The sequence below is a fragment of the Salvelinus alpinus genome, chromosome 33 (assembly GCF_045679555.1).
Source record: "Salvelinus alpinus chromosome 33, SLU_Salpinus.1, whole genome shotgun sequence".
In the NCBI taxonomy this organism is placed as follows: Eukaryota; Metazoa; Chordata; class Actinopteri; order Salmoniformes; family Salmonidae; genus Salvelinus; species Salvelinus alpinus.
Genome location: NC_092118.1, coordinates 9,200,229 through 9,218,998, shown reverse-complemented (window position 1 = coordinate 9,218,998; position 18,770 = coordinate 9,200,229). Strand labels below are relative to the sequence as shown.

Sequence of the window (18,770 nt, the reverse complement as noted above, 5' to 3'; positions counted from 1 at the left end):
CTATTTGTTTAAACGAATATGAATTCGGGGGGCAGAAATTATTAAATATTAAAGCATTAGACCTCTCACTAAAGGCATCAATTATACAAAAGTTATACTTAAATCCAATCTGGTTCTCTAGTAAATTGGTAAGAATGTCTCATCCTTTGTTTAAGAAGGGCCATTTTCCCCTTTATTCAGATTACACCTGCACACTTTCGGTTGTTTGAAAAGGAAATAATCTCCAAAATATCTTTATTTGTTAAACAAGCCTTAGAAAGTTGGTTGCAATTTCAGTTTAATCCACCTGAAAAGAGAGAACAAATAATACAACAAATATTGTGGTTAAACTCAAATATACAAATTGATAATAAAAAACGGCAGCGAGCTCAGTCTCTGAGCCTCCCGGGACATCCGAACCAGACCCCTCCGCAAGAGCAGCGAGAGACGGCCGACTGCGTCGCCGGATAAAGCCACCTCCTCGCCTGCTACTTCACGCAGGACTTCAGCGATCTACAGGACAATGACCCAACACACCTCCAGGCTGTGTAAGGGATATTTTACCAAGAAGGAGAGCAATGGAGTGCTGCATCAGATGACCTGGCCTCCACAATCCCCCGACCTCAACCAAATTGAGATGGTTTGGAATGAGTTGGACTGCAGAGTGAAGGAAAGCAACCAACAAGTGCTCAGCGTATGTGGGAACTCCTTCAAGACTGTTGGAAAAGCATTCCAGGTGAAGCTGGTTGAGAGAATGCCAAGAATGCAAAGCTGTCATCAAGACAAAGGGTGTACTTGAAGAATCTCAAAAATAAAATATATTTTGATTTGTTTAACACTTGTTTGGTTACTACATGATTCCATATGTGTTATTTCATAGTTTTGATGTCTTCAATAACATTCTAAAATGTATAAAATAGTTTTTTTTTTTTAAACAAACACTTGAATGAGTAGGTGTTCTAAAACTTTTGACCGGTAGTGTATGTGTTAATAATCTTCTACTAAAAAAAGAGGTTCCCAACCAGGGTTACTAGGACCCCTGGGGGTACTTAGCATATCACATGGGGTACTTGAGAAGACTCATGAGACCATAGGCCTACTGCTAAAATGCACATGAGGGGGAACTTCAGGTGTACTTCGGGCAGAGCAACAATTAATTTGGTGGTACAGCAACTGAGAAAGTTTGGGAACCACTATACTAAAACACTCCTGCATACCGTCACATGTAAGTTGATTTGAAAATAATACTCAACACAGATGTAACATTTTGGTTCTCGACAAAGAGACAATAAAAATGTAGAAAACATGTACTGTATTTGACAAATCATTATTGAACAGTCTCAGGGGATCATAGCATAGATCACACACTAATTATAACCACGTCTGTTTGGCTTTGACTGTCAACACTTTACAAACTAAGGCATATCAATGTACAAACATGAATGTAGAACTCATACAAAACCATTCTTCCTTAGCCTGTTTTTCTGTGGATAAATAGCAAAGTGCAAAACATTACCATTGAAATTGCTGTAGACCTATGCAGGTAAATAAATACTGGGCTTCTGCAGTGGAGCACTCGGTCCATTTATTTAACAACACTTATGATTGATGATTATAATATTTTGGCTTATGATGAAACTTTGTCTTCATTTAAGCAACCACCGTGCCAGTGGACAAATTAAATGCTATACGCAAATTGTCCACTAGATGTCAGTAAAGTAAGAAAATCACATGGTGCTACAGTACAATCGACCACTAACCATTTTGAAAAATGTTAAGGGCTACTTCATCATAATTAGGCTATTTACTACTACAGCATCTCTATAGCCAGTATTTAAAACTTCAGTGTGTTTCTTCTACACCACAATGAGTACAAATATCAACACATGCACTTCTTACAAATACAAATCATCTTTATAATATATTACAGCAAAGATCCAATATTCGGAAAATACATTTTTGCTAGGCCAATGATAAGCCAAGAAAACACAAAACATCTTTCCATTTTAAGCTTCAACGTTACAAAAATAGAAAATTAGATTTAAATATGAATTATTCTTGCTAAACGACAAATCTAAGCCCAAGTCACACATAGCCCCAATTGCCTTCGCCTATGCTGTTTTTGCTGTTGTTGTGGATGACCAGTACAAAGTCCATCTACACTAGGCCTACACCTAAAATATCAAGCATTTGGCCTCAAGTGACCTCAATTAATGGCCTAAGAAATGCAGCCTTGTGAAGATCTGAACACCTGGTGCACTAATGTTAGGCTGGGATTCAATCCGGTCGCAGATTTGGACAGTGCACCATTTAAAGTTCATTCCAGATTGAGCCGACATATGCAGCATTTACCGTGAATGTGGTCCCTGCGAAACCTGCATCGCTGACAAAGCGTACTCAGATTGAATCCCGCCCTCACTGTTGCTGCTGTTTACAATCCAAATGATCAGTGAGCCAGCTCACTCTTTATTATGAAGTACCTTGCACACATTGGGCCAGCTCGTTTTGCATGGCCCGGTGCCCCGGGAGGATGGAGATTTCACTTAAGGACCAATGGAAAGTGTGCAAACTCTGCCCACACGGGGCACCTGGACATGCAAAACGAACTCGCCCAGTGTGTCAGGTTTCGTAATTTGAAAACATGAGCAATTGCTGTCCTTTCTGTTTCGTAATCACCTTTTCAATGACACTTCACTTTACATTTACAATACATCTCCTGTCATCAAGCCAGCATGATTCTAATTGCAGCATTGATGGTACAGATTCAATTAAGGCATTTGCTCTAGAAGCAAAGATACACTAAATGCCCAAAAGTATGTGGACACCCCTTCATCTTCATGGATTTGGCTATTTCAGACTTACCCGTTGCTGACAGGTATATAAATTCGAACACACAGCCATGCAATCTCCATAGACAAACATTGGCAGTAGAATGGCCCGTATTGAAGAGCTCAGTGACTTTCAATGTGGCACCATCATAGGATGCCACCTTTCCAACGAGTCTGTTCATCAAGTTTCTGCCCTGCTAGAGCTTCCCCGGTCAACTGTAAGTGCTGTTATTGTGAAGTGGAGACATCTATGAACAACGACGTCTCAGTCGTAATGTGGTAAGCCACACAAGCTCACAGAACAGGAGTGCCAAGTGCTGAAGTGTGTAGCGCGTAAAAATATTCTGTCCTCGGTTGCAACACTCACTACCGAGTTCCAAACTGCCTCTGGACACAACATCAGCACAATGACTGTTCATCAGGAGCTTCATGAAATGGGTTTCCATGGCCGAGCAGCTGCACACAAGCCTAAAATCACCATGCGCAATGCCAAGCGTTGGCTGGAGTGGTGTAAAACTTGCCACCATTGGACTCTGGAGCAGTGGAAATGCATTCTCTGGAGTGATGAATCACGCTTCACCATCTGGCAGTCCGACGGACGAATCTGGTTTTGGCGGATGCCAGGAGAACACTACCTGCCCTAATGCATTGTGCCAACTGTAAAGTTTGGTGGAGGAGGATTAATGGTCTGGGGCTGTTTTTCATGGTTCGGGCCAGGCCCCTTAGTTCCAGTGAAGGGAAATCTTAACACTACAGCATACAATGACATTCTAGATGATTCTGTGCTTCCAACTTTGTGGCAACAGTTTGGGGAAGACCCTTTCCTGTTTCAGCATGACAATATCCCTGTGCACAAAGCAAGGTCCATACAGAAATGGTTTGTCAAGATCGGTGTGGAAGAATTTGACTGGCCTGCACAGAGCCCTGACCTCAACCCCATCAAACACCTTTGGGATGAATTGGAACGCTGACTGCGAGCCAGGCCTAACCGCCCAACATCAGTGCTCTTATGGCTGAATGGAAGCAAGTCCCCCAGCAATGTTCCAACATATATTGGAAAGCCTTCCCAGAAGAGTGGAGGCTGTTTTAACAGCAAATGGGGGACCAACTCCATATGTATTTAATGCCCATGATTTTGGAATGAGATGTTCGACGAGCAGGTGTCCACATACAAAAATAAAACTATACTAAAATAAGACTATATTAGCAAATATTTTACAGAGGCTATCTAAGCAAACATAATGTCCATTGTTAAAATATTACACAACTACTCAAATGAAGTAAGCTGTAATGCTTTCACTATGATGGGAGAGTATGTGGCACTGTCCCTTGAAACTCCACTATGGCAGATTCTCCTACAACATAACACTTTTTTCTGCAATGTCTGTTTTGTAGACAACAGGGGGGAACTTAGAATGCTTTGCAATGTTCTAGAATCTAACTGGCCCTTCTGGGTCTCCCGGCTCTCCTTTGTCTCCTGTCTGGGCCCTGTGTTTAGGCAGAGCCAAGGTCTGCTCCAGAAGCCTGGGCAGGTACCCATCCTCCGCCCTCTCCCCCACCCGCACCGAATGGCTCTCACTCTGGGCAACGCCCATAGGCCGCTGGGAAGCCTGGGCTAAGGATGCTGACTGAGTCCGGGGGACCCTGCAGGGTGGCTGGGGAGGGCTAAGGGATGAAGGGGCAACTGGGGCAGTCAGGGTCAGCTCCTCCATGGGGATTTGTGAAGGTGTGTTTGTACCCTGTTGAACTACGGCCTGTGTCTCTGGTAAAGCCACTGGACCAGAGGAGCTCTCAACACTTTTTTCTTTGTGGAGTGCCATAAGAATGGCAGGCTGTCCTATAACGTTGTGCTCATTGCCCCCTGGTGGCTCATAAGGTGGTGGCCCAGCCCCAGCCTGGGGAGGCCCATCGGGGGTCACTTGAGCTTGGACGGTGTGGATGAGAATGGGGTCTGGTGATGGAAGAGGGACTTCCTCATCTTCCTCTTCCTCCCTATTTAGAGCTTCCTTGTCCTTCCTTTCCTCCTTAGAGGGGCTGTTGTCTTGGGAGATGACGTCTGGCTGGTGGGTGATGATGTGGAGACCCAGACCCCCTGCTCCTGGTTGTTTGGTACCCGGGTCAGGGGTGACTCCCCTGGGGGGCTTGAGAGGGGTGAGCAGAACAGGTAGCTCCAAACCCAGGGCCTTCTGTGGCACTTCCTCTGGCTTGGCTAGAAATAAAAGACAGGAACATTAAAACTGAGGTAAATTATAGGAACTATGCTTTGCTTTACAGTTCTGTTTCAGTTGGTACGTAAGTGTTAACCTGGTTTATGCTTAAACATTAAATGGTAATTACGGGTACCCTCTTTCAAAAATACCCCACAACTAACTAACCAGCATCAAATGGTCATTATGTGACCGAATATCTTTCCACAAGGGAGAGCTCATTCACAAGCCCTCATGAGATGTTTGGCCTCTGCATTTTCTACCGATTTAAACTTGTTATCCTCGTCAAACGGTACGTAGATCAGCTAAGCAGCGTGTTACCTGGGGGTGGAAGGTTCAGCTTCATCTTCCGTAGTTCCGCCACGGAGGCCTGCAGCTGATCGATGACGACGTCATCGCTGTAGAGGAAAGACAGGCCGATCTTGTCCTGAAGGAACTCTCTCAGGTCCTCCAGATTCATCTTCAGGAGACGCTCTGATGACGCACAGAGACAGCAAACGGGACGGGAGTCGACATCGTTGGAGTTAACAGAGACACAATACACAGGACAGGAGTCGAACATGCATAGCTGAGAGCAATAATTATGTAAAGTTATGTAATGAGTAGCTAATAGCTAATAGGCTAAAGTAGCTAAAAGGCTACTTGTCAAAGGTAGATGCACTCCTTACTCTTAAATATTCGAAGGATTGTGTAGGACATGGCGGAAAGAATTGTCTCCCCTTCCAGAATGTAGATGTCCCACAGACGTAGAGTCAGGGTGAACGGGGTCTATGAGGAGAGGGGAAAAAATATAATTTTCCATTCACAAAGCGGTAAAACTATTCTTAAAATCAGCGGTCCAAAAATACCACAAGTCATGAGTTCACATACTATACATTAATACGATTGTTTTCCTATCTGTAAACACATCGGCTTATCATCCCCAAGATGTCCATTATCGATCCATGACATAATCATTGGTTGCTAGGCTAAGTCTTTGTTTGTCTTCATCTTTCTCTCTCTCTCCCTCCCCTCCTGTCTCCAGTCCAGTGGTAGTGAGGGGGGATATGTGGCGTCCCCTCCAAACCCACAGCCCCAGCCCATAGCCCCATCTCTGTGGTGGGCCCCGGCGGGACTGAGAAGCGCTGACAGCAGCATCTCTCACCAAACCACCAAAGCCATAGGATTGTGTGTATGAACAGAGTCGAGGACACACCGAGTAGTTATTAAGCCTCGCGATTATGCTTATGTTACGCTCCCTTTTATACGCAGTTAACAACGCTAATAAACGCTGAAGTAAAGTTTTACTTTGTAAGTTCATCCTGCTTGGAGTTGTAATCATGTGAAATTAATGAACGCCCATGAATACAATTGCGATTCTGCTATTTGAAGTTATTATTGTTGGTGAATATGGGGCTCACGGCATGAATTCTTTGACCTCTTTCTCCTCTGCTAAAAGTTATAATATGCCAATCGTTTGTCAGCAATCCCAGATCCCAGATTGTACCTTAAAGGAGAAGAGTTCTTGGTTGTCACGGGCCAATAGAAAAACAAATAATTATTTAAATCGGCTGAAAATGGCAACGGTCCTTTAAAACACACTTTCTCTCACCCTGTCAATGAAACACTGCAGGAACCATTTGGTGCTGTAGATCCCACAGGACATCTGTTCCCTGTCCTAGAGAGACAGAGAGGGAGAGAGGGATGGAGGGAGAGAGAACAAGAGAGAGGGGATGGAGGAAGAAAGAGAAAAAGGAGGGAGAGAGAGGAGAAAGAGATGGAAGACGGGTAGAAAGAACGATGGTCAGTTCTACACAGTAACACGCATTTCAATGTAACTATATGCAACTACTGTAATAACCTCACTATTATCAAACATGATGCCATTACGTAATGTGTGTGTGTATGTATGTGAGTGTGTGTATGTGCACGTGTGTGTGTGTGTGTGTGTGTGTATGCATGTATGTGGTTGTGTGTGTGAAGGCAACCTAAACAGTGACCTATGTCAAATAATGCATGAAAAATGTGAATGTAAAATGTCTATGTAAAACGTATGTATACAGTATGTAGCAGAAAAGCTGTAAAAAACAAACAAGATATGTGTCTTCCGAAGAGGGGGGGGTAGTCGATGGGTTAATAAAAAATGTTAAAAAACTGATCTAACCAGATGTTTCTTCAGTTTGGGGATGAGTTTGGAGAGAATCTGATCGTGGTGCGCCTGGAAGCGCTGCAGTTTGGGAAACCCAGGAATAAAGAAACCTTAGAGGGAGAAGGAGAGGGAAAGTGTACGATTAGACTGCTTTATTAACTTGTGTAAACACACAGGTACATCTTGTGGCTAGAACTCCATAACAGAATGTACTTACTAGTCAATAACTGTAATTAGATTTTATTACATATTATTCCACTGGTAATGTAGCTGATTCCTATTATTGATTGGTCGGACCACCGTGCATGACATATCTGATCGGTTGAAACAATGTTTACGGGATATCTTATTGGTCAGCTCACCGTGCATGGCATGCTTCTGATTGGTCAGTAGCTGTGACAGGGCCCAGAAGGCGTCTTCCTCGTTCATGTACATCAGCAGCAAGGCGGCAACCTGGCTCATGCCCTGGCAGTAGCTCACCTCCTATAGGGTCAGAGGTTAGAGGTCAAACAATGTCACATTGATCACCAGGCTACATTTGTCCTGGTGTAGGTTTTGTCTCCTTAAAGTTGGAGGCAGTTCAGTTGCCACTAGATTTAGTGTTACAAAGCAGTTAATTGCTGAAAATCGGGCTGAATCCTAATGCAAAACATTATGTAAATATTGCCATTATTTATGACGGAGGGAAGACTAAAACAAACTCACCGTGTTGTAGACTGAATAGGCAGACAGGACATGAAATAAAGACTGCTGCCTGTGTAGACGCAGAGAGGAGAGAGGGAGGTCAGTCGTTCAGAGACAGAGAAGGGTAATTGCCATGGTTCAGGCAACTTTCACGTCAAAACCTTTATATACTGTACATATGTAGGATCTGAATTTGATCACTCTTTTGTTGCTGAGAATTTTCCTGCACCACAGTAAAGGCAGATGAGCTTCGTGATTTAAATAAATTAACTGAAAAGATGAGGGGGGGGAGGGGGGAGTCTCTTGGTTAACAACAGCTGGTGCCCGATCTCTAATGTTAAGTCCCAAGTTTTTGCTCGCCTGAGATAGAATATCTCATGATAAGCTGCAGACCATACTATCTACCAATGCAGTTTATCTATATTTTTTCGTAGCTGTCTATTTACTAATAAGTTGTGTATTTATTCCTTGTGTTATAATTATTATATATGTTTCTCTCTACACTGTTGGGAAGGCCCCGTAAGTATTTCACTGTTAGTCTACACCTGTTGTTTATGAAGCATGTGACAAATTACATTTTATTTTATTTGTTCGGAATGACGATGAAAAAAATGACATTACATTTCTAATTAGACTGCGTGTCTGTGGGTGTTTCTCAACATGCATACTCCCATGCTCTGAGTGAGTTCTTCGAGGGCATTCTCGAGTAGGTTCTTATTCGGACGAGAGTGTGGAGAACGCATGCATTTTACATTTGAGAAGATGGCGCGTTCCCGTGCTACTGCGTTACCTTTGACCTTTTAGAGTAGCTAAATTGCATCATCAACATGTCGGCTGTTCATCTATGCTGGACTTTCAACGACCACCCCTCTGTAACTAATGTTAAATATCAAACATTTGTAGATTGGACCATCGGAGTTAGTTTAATATTATTGTCAGTAAAGCGATTGAGACTATTAATCCGTTTGTGTTTTTTGAATTATTTCGCAAAATAGAAATGTGATTAATTTCGCTACTTTCCATGATGTGTGGACAATATGTTGTGTAGACTACGTTACACATGGTGACGTTTTGACCACATTGAATTGCGGGGGAATTACACATCCTTTTTACCTCAGATTGGCGGGACTTAGAGCTATTATTTCTTTCTCAATAAAAGTCTCTTAATAAAAGTCACTGGACCCACGCCAACACATGGACTTGACAGCCAAACTATCACATAAATAGCACTGTTGATAACCTATGGCGGGTCGTGATTCGTTGAACTTCACAGAAAAAGCGGGTTGTTCCCTTTTGCAGCCCCCCGAAATCAATACAATGTCACAGCATGTATAGGTTATTTCAAGATTCCCTGTGGCCTTTGCATAGTGTTTATGTTTTAGGAATATAAATGTAACTTTCAACATTCATTTCCATGGTATTACACTTAACTTGTGCTTTAGACTGCCTACTATTTGTGATGCTAATCTTCATAGTTATCGTAGTGAGAGTTGATGTAAAAAAAATAGCCAATCTTTGCAATGATGAGAAAATAATCGCCTTTTTGACTGCCTGTCTGTGTCTTGCTTGTGATATATATATATACATGATGTATCCAAAGTATGTAGACACCCCTTCAAATTAGTGGATTTGGCTATTTCAGCCACACCCGTTGCCGACAGGTGTATAAAATCGAGCACACAGCCTTGTAATCTCCATAAACAAACATTGGCAGTAGAATGGCCTTACTGAAGAGCTCAGTGACTTTCAACGTGTCACCGACATATGATGCCACCTATCCAACAAGTCAGTTCGTCAAATGTCTGCCCTGCAAGAGCTGCCCCGGTCAACTGTAAGTGCTGTTATTGTGAAGTGGAAACGTCTAGGAGCAACAACGGCTCAGCTGCAAAGTGGTAAGCCACACAAGCTCACAGAATGGGACCGGCGAGTGTTGAAGAGCGTAGCGCGTAAAAATAGTCTGTCCTCGGTTGCAGCACTCACTACCGAGTTCCAAACTGCCTCTGAAAGCAATGTCAAGAGCTTCATGAAATGGGTTTCCATGGCCGAGCAGCCGCACACAAGCCTAAGATCGCCAAGCGTCGGCTGGAGTGGTGTAAAGCTCGCCACCATTGGACTCTGGAGCAGTGGAAACACATTCTCTGTGATGAATCACGCTTCACCATCTGGCAGCCCGACAAAATAATCTGGGTTTGGCGGAGTGGAAAGCCTTCCCAGAAGAGCGGAGGCTGTTATAGCAGCAAAGGGGGTGACCAACTCCATATTAATGCCCATGATTATGGAATGAGATGTTGGACGAGCAGGTGTCCACATACTTTTGGTCACGTCGTGTCCTTGCCTAATTACATGAAATAGGCTTCCTTTGTGTTGTGCTTATGTTTGCAACACTGTTACAACAGACAACAAAGATTGTACGAACATGTTGATCATGTCTTTTGTGTACAACATGACGTTTCCCCCTCCATGTCAATGAGGGGGAAGCAGCAGCGGACGGTGGGAGCTACGTAGGCAGTAGAGCGGGCAGCAGCTACGTAAAAATCTATGTATAAATAGCACCAGGAGCTCCAGAATATCCGAAACCGGAGCCATTCTAATATTAAATAGACTGTGAGATCTGATCCTAGATCAGCACTGAGACATTCAGTGGCAAGAAAAAGTATGTGAACCCTTTGGAAATACTTGGATTTCTGCATAAATTGGTCATAAAATTTGATCTGATCTTCATCGAAGTCACAACAATAGACAAACAGTCTGCTTAAACTAATAACACAAACAATTATACATGTTCATGTCTTTATTGAACACACCGTGTAAACATTCACAGTGCAGGGTGGGAAAAGTATGTGAACCCTTGGATTTAATAACTGTTTGACCCTCCTTTGGCAGCAATAACCTCAACCAAACGTTTTCTGTAGTTGAGGATCAGACCTGCACAACGGTCAGGAGGAATTTTGGACCATTCCTCTTTTCAAAACTGTTCCAGTTCAGCAATATTCTTGGGATGTCTGGTGTGAACCGCTCTCTTGAGGTCATGCCATAGCATCTCAATCGGGTTGAGGTCAGGACTCTGACTGGGCCACTCCAGAAGGCGTATATTCTTCTGTTGAAGCCATTCTGTTGTTGATTTACTTCTCTGTTTTGGGTCGTTGTCCTGTTGCATCACTCAACTTCTATTGAGCTTCAAATGGCGGACAGATAGCCTTACATTCTCCCGCAAAATGTATTTTTCCGTTGATGATAGCAAGCTGTCCAGGCCCTGAGGCAGCAAAACCACTCCAAACCATGATGCTCCCTTCACCATACTTAACAGTTGGGATGAGGTTTTGATGTTGGTGTGCTGTGCCTTTTTTTCTCCACAAAACTCAACTTTAGTTTCATCTGTCCACAGAATATTTTGCCAGTAGCGCTGTAGAACATCCAGATGCTCTTTTACAAACTTCAGACGTGCAGCAACGTTTTTTTTTTGGACAGCAGTGGCTTCTTCCGTGGTGTCCTCCCATGAACACCATTCTTGTTTAATTTTTTACGTATCGTAGACTCGTCAACAGAGATGTTAGCATGTTCCAGAGATTTCTTTAAGCCTTTAGCTGACACTTGAAGATTCTTCTTAAGCTCATTAAGCATTCTGCACTGTGCTCTTGCAGTCATCTTTGCAGGACGGCCACTCCTAGGGAGAGTAGCAACAGTGCTGAACTTTCTTCATTTATAGACAATTTGTCTTACCGTGGATTGATGATCGTCAAGGCATTTAGAGATACTTTTGTAATCCTTTCCAGCTTTATGCAAGTCAACTATTCTTAATCTTGGATCTTCTGAGATCTCTTTTGTTTGAGGCATGGTACACATCAGGCAATGCTTCTTGTGAATAGCAAACAAACATTTTGTGAGTGTTTTTTATAGGGCAGGGCAGCTCTAACCAACATCTCCAATCTCGTCTCAATGATTGTACTCCAGGTTAGCAGACTCTAGGGTTTTACACTTTTTCCAACCTACACTGTGAATGTTTAAATGATGTATTCAATATAGACAAGAAAAATAGAAGAATTTGTGCGTTATTAGTTTAAGCAGACTGTGTTTGTCTGTTGTTGTGACTTAGATGAAGATCAGATCAGATTTTATGACCAATTTACGCAGAAATCCAGATAATTCCAAAGGGTTAACTTACTTTTTCTTGCCACTGTACATGAACAGCCATCCTTACGGTGGAATACAGCTGCTGACTTACTTGACTCCGAATCGATCCATGAACATGATGTGGTTTCTAAACGTCCTGTTCACGTCCAGATCGATCTGTTTGATTTCCTGGGAGAAGATTCTGGCTTGATCCTTCATCCTCTGAAAATGTCAATTAAAACAATATACACATTTTCTAAATCCCTTGCACACTTCAAACATATTAGAAATAAATGAACAGCAACAGTACACTGTCTTGGTAAAAAAATCTTTCCCCCAATTTTTTCTCTCTCAATCATAGATTCTATAGTATACAGGCAATATATTATTATATTAACTTTATATCAAAAGCCATAATCCCCTGTCAGTAAACCTCTGTTATTGTGTGATGTGCGTGTGATCTTTGTATCTCCATGTCAATGCCATTTGCCTGTTTTCATCCTACATACAGTAACATCATCCTCTCTCTTTTTGGAGCCACACCCAACAATCAATCAAAAACAATGTCAAATCAAATCAAGTTTATTTGTCACGTGCACCGAATAGTAGACCTTACAGTGAAATGCTTACTTATAGGCTCTAACCCACAGTGCAGAAAAGGTATTAGGTGGTCAATAGGTAAGTAAAGAAATAAAAACAACAGTAAAAAGACAGCGAAAAATAACAGTAGTGAGGCTATATACAGTAGCGAGGCTATATACAGACACCGATTAGTCGGGCTGATTGAGGTAGTATGTACATGTAGATATGGTTAAAGTGACTATGCATATATGATCAACAGAGAGTAGCAGTAGCGTAAAAGAGGGGTTGGCGGGTGGTGGGTGGCGGGACACAATGCAGATAGCCCGGCTAGCACTGGTTGGTCGGGCCAATTGAGGTAGTATGTACATGAATGTATAGATAAAGTGACTATGCATATATAATAAACAGAGAGTAGCAGCAGCTACTAAAAGAGGGGTTGGGGGGGGCACACAATGCAAATAGTCCGGGTAGCCATTCGATTACCTGTTCAGGAGTCGTATGGCTTGGGGGTAAAAACTGTTGAGAAGCCATTTTGTCCTAGACTTGGCACTACGGTACCGCTTGCCATGTGGTAGTAGAGAGAACAGTCTATGACTGGGGTGGCTGGGGTCTTTGACAATTTTTAGGGCCTTCCTCTGACACCGCCTGGTGTAGAGGTCCTGGATGGCAGGCAGCTTAGCCCCAGTGATGTACTGGGCCGTTCGCACTACCCTCTGTAGTGCCTTGCGGTCGGAGGCCGAGCAATTGCCATACCAGGCAGTGGTGCAACCAGTCAGGATGCTCTCGATGTTGCAGCTGTAGAACCTTTTGAGGATCTGAGGACCCATGCCAAATCTTTTTAGTTTCCTGAGGGGGAATAGGCTTTGTCGTGCCCTCTTCATGACTGTCTTGGTGTGTTTGGACCATTCTAGTTGTTGGTGATGTGGACACCAAGGAACTTGAAGCTCTCAACCTGCTCCACTACAGCCCCGTCGATGAGAATGATCCTTCATCCTTCATCTTCATCCTCATCCTCACCGAGCACGGTCCTCAAGGAGGACCGTGCTCGGTCCTCCTTTTCCTGTAGTCCACAATCATCTCCGTAGTCTTGGTTACGTTGAGCGATAGGTAGTTATTCTAGCACCACCCGGCCAGGTCTCTGACCTCCTCCCTATAGGCTGTCTCGTCATTGTCGGTGATCAGGCCTACCACTGTTGTGTCGTCTGCAAACTTAATGATGGTGTTGGAGCCGTGCCTGGCCATGCAGTCTTGGGTGAACCGGGAGTACAGGAGGGGACTGAGCACGCACCCCTGAGGGGCTCCAGTGGTGAGGATCAGCGTGGCAGATGTGTTGTTACCTACCCTCACCACCTGGGGGTGGCCCGTCAGGAAGTCCAGGATCCAGTTGCAGAGGGAGGTTATTAGTCCCAGGATCCTTAGCTTAGTGATGAGCTTTGAGGGTACTATGGTGTTGAATGCTGAGCTGTAGTCAATGAATAGCATTCTCACGTAGGTGTTCCTTTTGTCCAGGTGGGAAAGGGCAGTGTGGAGAGCAATAGAGATTGCATAATCTGTGGATCTGTTTGGGCGGTATGCAAATTGGAGTGGTTTCTGGGATAATGGTGTTGATGTGAGCCATTACCAGCCTTTCAAAGCATTTCATGGCTACAGACGTGAGTGCTAAGGGTCTGTAGTCATTTAGGCAGGTTGCCTTCATGTTCTTGGGCACAGGGACTATGGTGGTCTGCTTGAAACATGCTGGTATTACAGACTCAATCAGGGACATGTTGAAAATGTCAGTGAAGACACCTGCCAGTCACTATTATTAATCCTGCTGAATGTAGCAACGGGTGGATGGGAGTGGGGGTAGTTGTGAAAAGTAATGGTCCTATAAACATGAAATGGTCTTGGTGTATAACATTACAATATTTTGTGTTCAGCACGCTGGCTTGAGGCTGCAATATGTGGGGGAAGATTAGCACACTTCTATGTGTGTTCATGTACGGTGCCACCAGAAAGTATTCACACCCCTTGACTTTTGTCCACATTTTGCTGTGTTCCAGCCTGAAGTTAAATGGATTCCATTTTTACTTTGTGTCACTGATCTACACACAATACCCCAATAATGTCAAAGTGGAATTAAGATTTTTATAGATCTTTACACATTTGTAAAAAAGAAAAAGGTGAAATGTCTTGAGTCAATAAGAATTCAACACCTTTGTCAAGCCTAAATAACTCCGGGACTAAAGATTAGCTTAACAGGCTCGATAATAAGTTGCATGGACTAACTCTGTTTGCAATAATGGTGTTTAAAAAAAAATCATGACTACCCCACCTCTGTACCCCACACATACAATTATCTCAGTCGAGCAGTGGATTTCAAACACAGATTCAACCACAATGACCAGGGATGTTTTCCAATGCCTCGCAAAGAAAGGCACCTATTGGTAGATGGGTAAAGCAAAAAGAAGCAGCCATTGAATATCCCTTTGAACATGTTGACATGATTCATTACACTTTGTATGGTGTATCAATACACCCGCTCAGGGATTTCACCATGAGGCCAATAGTGATTTTCAAACAGTTACAGAGTTAAAACGGCTGTGATAGGAGAAGACTGAGGATAGATCAACAACATTGGAGTTACTCCACAATATTAACCTAAATGACAGAGTGAAAAGAAGGAAGCCTGTACAGAATAAAAAATATTCCAAAACATACATCCTGTTTCCAATAAGGCACTAAAGTAATACTGCAAAAAATATGGCAAAGAAATGAACTTTTGTTCCTGAATACAAAGCATTATGTTTGGGGCAATCTAACACAACACATCACTGAGTACCGATCTTCATATTTCCAAGCATGGTGGTGGCTGCATCATGTTATGGGTATGCTTGTCATTGGCAAGGGATTTTTTTGGTTTTGGATAAAAAACAAAAGGAATAGAGCTAAGCACAGGCAAAGCCCTAGAGGAAAACCTGGTTCAGTCTGCTTCTCAACAGACACTGGCAGACAAATCCACCTTTGAGCAGGACAATAACCTAAATCGCAAGGCCAAATATACACTGGAGAAACTTACCAAGACAACATTGAATGTTCCTGAGTGGCCTAGTTACAGTTTTGACTTAAATCGGCTTGAAAATCTATGGCAAGTCTTCAAAATAGCTGTACTGTACACCAATGATCAACAACCAACCTGACAGAGCTTGAAGAATTAAAATAATAAATAATGGGCAAATATTGTACAGAGACTTGCCCAGAAAGACTCATAGCTGTAATCACTGCCAAACGTGATACTAACATGTATTGATCAGGGGGCTGAATACTTATCTAATCAAAATATATCAGTGTTTTATGTTCCATTAATACTTTGACATTACAGAGAATTTTGTGTATATCGTTGACAAAAGATGACAATTAAATACATTTTAATCCCACTTTGTAACAGAACAAAATGTGGAAAAAGTCAAGGGGTGTGAATCATTTCTGAAGACATTTTACCAATGGAGGGGGAGGAAAGGGACATTACCGTAACGTCATTGTTGAATCACAGGGTATTTATCTCTGGCCAAGTATAGGGTATTCAGTAATGTTGAAACGTTTTTTTTCATGTACTCTGCCCATGTAGTGAACCTGGTTACTGATAGCGTAGCCTAGCACAATGACATCACTTTCCTGAGACCTGTAGTAGCAGTCGCCTTCAAATCATAACAACATGGTTTAGTGGTCCTGAGTGACCACTGGCTTTAGACTGCAACGTGCTGGTTGGAGCACGGTATCAAATCCCACTGTTTAGAGTAGATGTTTGATGAACCAACAGTGTGTGTATGTGTGCGTGCGTGCATGCGTGCGTGTGCGTGTTAGATACTGGATACTCTCTTACCTCATACTTCCCCTCGTTCTCATTCTTCACCTTCTCCACATCCAGCATCAGGACCCAGGCCTGGCCTCTCAGCTGCAGCGGGATACCCTTATACACACGCTTTACCATCTGAGAGGGGAGCAGTGGCACACACAGGGGAGACAGGGGGTAGACAGGGGGAGTCAGGGGATGAACAAATGGTGGGTTGAGGCAGGAGTGTAAATGTTGACTGAGCATTTCAGGCTAATATAAACATTTATAAACACAAGGAAAGGGTGTGGAGTGTGTCTGTGAGAGAGAGTGAGAGGGAGACCGAGAGAGAGAGAGAGGAGAGAGAGAGAGAGAGAGAGAGAGGGAGAGAGAGAGAGAGAGAGAGAGAGAGAGAGGGAGAGAGAGAGAGAGAGTGAGAGAGAGAGAGAGGGAGACAGAGACATAGAGAGAGAGAGAGAGAGAGAGAGAGAGAGAGAGAGAGAGAGAGAGAGAGAGAGAGAGAGAGAGGAGAGAGAGTGAGAGTGAGAGAGAGGAGAGAGAGAGTGAGAGAGAGTGAGAGGGAGACAGAGAGAGAGAGAGAGAGAGAGAGAGAGAGAGAGAGAGTGAGAGGGAGAGAGAGAGAGAGAGAGAGAGAGAGAGAGAGAGAGAGAGAGAGAGAGAGAGAGAGAGAGAGAGAGAGAGAGAGAGAGAGAGAGAGAGAGAGTGAGAGAGAGAGAGAGAGAGAGAGAGAGAGAGAGAGAGAGAGAGAGAGAGAGAGAGAGAGAGAGAGAGAGAGAGAGAGAGAGAGAGAGAGAGAGAGAGAGAGAGAGAGAGAGAGAGAGAGAGAGAGTGAGAGAGAGTGAGAGGGAGACAGAGAGAGAGAGAGAGAGAGAGAGAGAGAGAGAGAGAGAGAGAGAGAGAGAGAGAGAGAGAGAGAGAGAGAGAGAGAGAGAGAGAGAGAGAGAGAGAGAGAGAGAGAGAGAGAGAGAGAGAGAGTGAGAGGGAGACAGAGGAGAGAGAGGAGTGTTATTCTCACCCTGTCACTGTTCCTGTATTTATCCCATTTCTTCACCATCTTCAGCCATTTCTCCACCCTTTCAATTTCCAGGTTATTTTTCTGTCAGGGCGAAACAGAAAATACAATGTAAACTAGGTGAAAAGTTATGTATGCAAAATGAAAACACATTTACATTAACAAGACGCATTTACACTATACAGTATAGTACAGTAATAGACACAGTACCTACAATGTTTCTCCTAAAACTACAACCAAATTAACTCCCTTCGTGGGATCATATAAAATATCACTTGACTTGAGAACCTGGTGTCCTGACCCCAATGCTATGACTGGCATGTGCTGGTTTGTACTGTATTGACATTTAAAATTGAGGAGAGTTTGTCAAATTCTGCCCAAGGTTAAATGTGGTATTAATTGAATCAATCACGACCACATGACCGGTTCTAAGGTGTGAGGAAGCGTAGCTCCCATTTCAGGAGTGAGTGAGATGCCTAAGGATCGGCTTCGCCTTCGATGGATGCCTGGGGCATGTGGCCCTAAGTTAGCGGGAGGGCGGCATGGATTGGCTAACACACACAGAGCACGCACTAAGCATTAACACACACGCGCACGCACGCACACACACACAACAGCTGCACAAGGAACATGACACCTCTATATGTTAGCGGTCACACTTGAAAGGTTAGTTAGTGGCTTCAGTACACCACCTAACGGAAACTGTCGTGTGTCTCTTCGACCCTTATGATGCATATGTTGCATTTCCTCTCCTTACCTTCTCCTCTTGTGCACTAGGGGTTGGCAGCTCCTTGTCACTGTGGGGGGGGGGGGGGGGAAATGGACAACATCAGTCAGATTCTGCCAGTCGAGTAACGTGTACAATACCGTACACACAAACGCAGTTTGACTTACTGCAGAAATCCGAAACGGTCAGTGACTCTGTAAATACTGTAGTCTGCATCCTCCCAGGAGTCAATCACCAACCCCTCCTGTCTGCCCTGGAATAACACACAGACAAATCAGAAACAGCACACAGCCACGGGGAAAACATGCAGTAAGTTGGCCTGTTGCTTTAAAAGAGTTAATTCAAGTCAGACTTTGGGCCTTTGAATTGGAGCCACTGGGAAAAACCAAAAACACACGCTGTTCTCTAGAGAACAGCACATTTGATTTTAGTACAAGCGCATCACATCGCTGTGCCCGTCTCAAAGGTGATACAAATGAATGCATTGTGTCTATCTATGCTGTGTTAAATCGTGGCCATTAGAACAGAAAATGCCATTGCCATATGTACATTGTGGCGCAGATATTGCCCAAAGGGTCAGAGGAGAATTTTCTCTCAGGACTAGTCAATGGACTACATAGATGTGGCTAACTATTAGAAAGCATAGAAAACAATCAGAAACCAGGTTGCGGGCAAAGAGAG

At 43.5% G+C, this 18,770-nt stretch overlaps 1 protein-coding gene across 3 annotated transcripts in view; it reads right to left on the bottom strand.

Annotated features, from left to right (window-relative positions):
* Nucleotides 1–1,274: 1,274 nt before the first annotated feature.
* The window catches only part of LOC139563303 (USP6 N-terminal-like protein), a 34,267-nt gene continuing 16,771 nt past the window's right edge, over nucleotides 1,275–18,770 (bottom strand). For all 3 annotated transcript variants that reach the window (XM_071381881.1, XM_071381882.1, XM_071381883.1), the window contains 12 exons: nucleotides 18,257–18,342; nucleotides 18,120–18,159; nucleotides 17,366–17,446; nucleotides 16,381–16,488; nucleotides 12,049–12,158; nucleotides 7,848–7,896; nucleotides 7,505–7,625; nucleotides 7,158–7,252; nucleotides 6,606–6,671; nucleotides 5,683–5,782; nucleotides 5,336–5,488; nucleotides 1,275–5,016 (listed from right to left, as the gene is read on the bottom strand). In XM_071381881.1, the coding sequence (XP_071237982.1) occupies nucleotides 4,238–5,016; nucleotides 5,336–5,488; nucleotides 5,683–5,782; nucleotides 6,606–6,671; nucleotides 7,158–7,252; nucleotides 7,505–7,625; nucleotides 7,848–7,896; nucleotides 12,049–12,158; nucleotides 16,381–16,488; nucleotides 17,366–17,446; nucleotides 18,120–18,159; nucleotides 18,257–18,342 (1,788 nt within the window). In that variant the 3' untranslated portion in view covers nucleotides 1,275–4,237. The remainder of the gene's footprint in view (nucleotides 5,017–5,335; nucleotides 5,489–5,682; nucleotides 5,783–6,605; nucleotides 6,672–7,157; nucleotides 7,253–7,504; nucleotides 7,626–7,847; nucleotides 7,897–12,048; nucleotides 12,159–16,380; nucleotides 16,489–17,365; nucleotides 17,447–18,119; nucleotides 18,160–18,256; nucleotides 18,343–18,770) is intronic.